At 36.5% G+C, this 1,955-nt stretch overlaps 1 protein-coding gene across 1 annotated transcript; it reads right to left on the bottom strand.

The window, feature by feature from the left end:
* On the bottom strand, nt 1-1,711 carry LOC105787987 (protein CDI). Its single transcript, XM_012614642.2, has 2 exons — nt 1,562-1,711; nt 1-1,138 (listed from the first exon to the last, which is right to left on the bottom strand). Exon 2 carries the CDS (start codon nt 1,104-1,106, stop codon nt 345-347), a length of 762 nt encoding a protein of 253 aa, XP_012470096.1. The 5' UTR covers nt 1,107-1,138; nt 1,562-1,711; the 3' UTR covers nt 1-344.
* Nucleotides 1,712-1,955: the final 244 nt, after the last annotated feature.

Here is a 1,955-nt window from a genome sequence, read left to right as displayed (position 1 = left end):
TTGCACCCATCAATTTCATCATCTTATTACAAAAGAAAATCCCCTCATGCCATACAAATATGAGTCAAATACAAATGATTTCAGAAAAATGAAAAATCTGAATAACATACCAAGGGATCATATCCCAAATGTAGTCGGAAACAAATAAATAATTACGAGGCATGCAAATACCTGTTTGATAGACTACCATGTAGAAGAAGCCACCTTCCCTAAAGCATATTTAGATTTAGGATTCACAATACAAATTCAATATCTAATAATAATGTGGCCACCGGCAGGAATGAATTGGCATACTAGTTTTACAGATACTAGAAAATACCACTTAGCCATTTTGGGATTTTGACTTAACTCACATTTGATTTCTTTTTCATGTACTCTTGCATCTCTTTCAGCCAAAGATCAGCAAACTCGCAAGTCTTCCATGCCTCAAACCATGGTCCTCCACGAGTATAATGTATAGCTTTCGGAAATGTTTTGGGGTCATTCTCAACAACCTCGTTATGCCCCTCCAGGAAATTCCAAACACACGGGACGGACCCAATTTCATTGTCATCAAGCCACTGGAACCTGTGAAGAAAAGCACCGGTTTGGTTGTTCACAACCTCTGGTGTCAACCCTTTGTTCTTCGGATGACCACAGTTATACAACACCATGGAAGACCAATTCTTCCTGGGATAAACTGTCTGCACAGCACCATCCATTTTCGTTTTCTCTTTCGGGAAATAATCGTGATGAACACACATGACCGCGTATTTGTCATTGATTAACTCGGTTAACTCCTTGATATCAGCTAAGTAAAGGAAATCACAGTCGACAAACATTGCCCAGCCATCGTAATTCGCTAAGTATGGTGTTAGGAACCGTGTAAAGGAGAACTCCGTGCTCTCGAACTGATCCCTGCTGCGCCAATAAAGGCCTTTTGCCCTAAGATCCGACTGAACAATGGGTGTAATCTCAACAGGTATAGAAGTGCGTTTCAAGATAGAATGGCGGCAGACCTCATACGCTTGATCTTCACGCGGATCGTAACCAATAAAGATTTTGAAGGGTTTCCTTACATCGCCATTGTTGGTCACTTGTGAAGCATTGCCATTAGCCGAAGTCATTGTTAGCAGCAGTTTTCTTCAACAATAAAGATCTGTACAAGTTATATTAAAACATATTTTCAGTCAATACAGTAATTTCCCTAAATTCATAAATAACAAACAATATGAAGGAAACGGGGAAAAATAAATTTCCTCATTTAAATGATTTTCAGGGCCAATCCGTAAACAATCGGACACCGAAAGTTCTAGCTCTTTTGAGTTTTCTTTACTTGGTTTTCGCTTTCAAGTATAAATATCGAAAACCCAACCGAAAAATGGGATTCAAATACAAAAAAAAAAATACGGTGCTTCCCATCAATTAAAAAAATAAAGAAAGAAATCTATAAAAAAAGAAATTAAAAAATGAAGCAGAAGTGTACATAAAATGGAAGAAAGTGTGATATAATTAACAAGAAAACAATCAGATGAGTAACATTATGCGCTTAAAAACCAGAAAGAAAAATGAGAGACATTACCAGGAAAAAAAAAGGAAACGTGAGGGTTGAAAGTGGGTAAAGAAAGAAAGGGAGGAGTGGCATTTACTTGGTGGTGTTGGATGATTCAGAGAAGACAATTTATAGAAATGGGGTTTCAAAGAAATGGAAATTGAACAAAATTGATGGGAGAGAGGATTTGGTTTTGGTGTTATGAGTGTCGGAGCGAGGATTTAGCGCTGAAATAAGTGTGTGGTACTTTTATATATAGAAGCTCAGCAAAACCAGCCAAAGGAATTCAATATTGTTTTTTACTAATGAAATATAGTAAATTACGAATTATTTTTTCTTATTTATCACACAACACCAAATGTGATTATTTATCTAACCAAACCCATGTTAAATATAGAGTAGAACTCAATAAATCTATACCAAA

Source organism: Gossypium raimondii, chromosome 2 (assembly GCF_025698545.1).
Source record: "Gossypium raimondii isolate GPD5lz chromosome 2, ASM2569854v1, whole genome shotgun sequence".
In the NCBI taxonomy this organism is placed as follows: domain Eukaryota; kingdom Viridiplantae; phylum Streptophyta; class Magnoliopsida; order Malvales; family Malvaceae; genus Gossypium; species Gossypium raimondii.
This window is presented reverse-complemented; position numbering and strand designations above follow the sequence as displayed.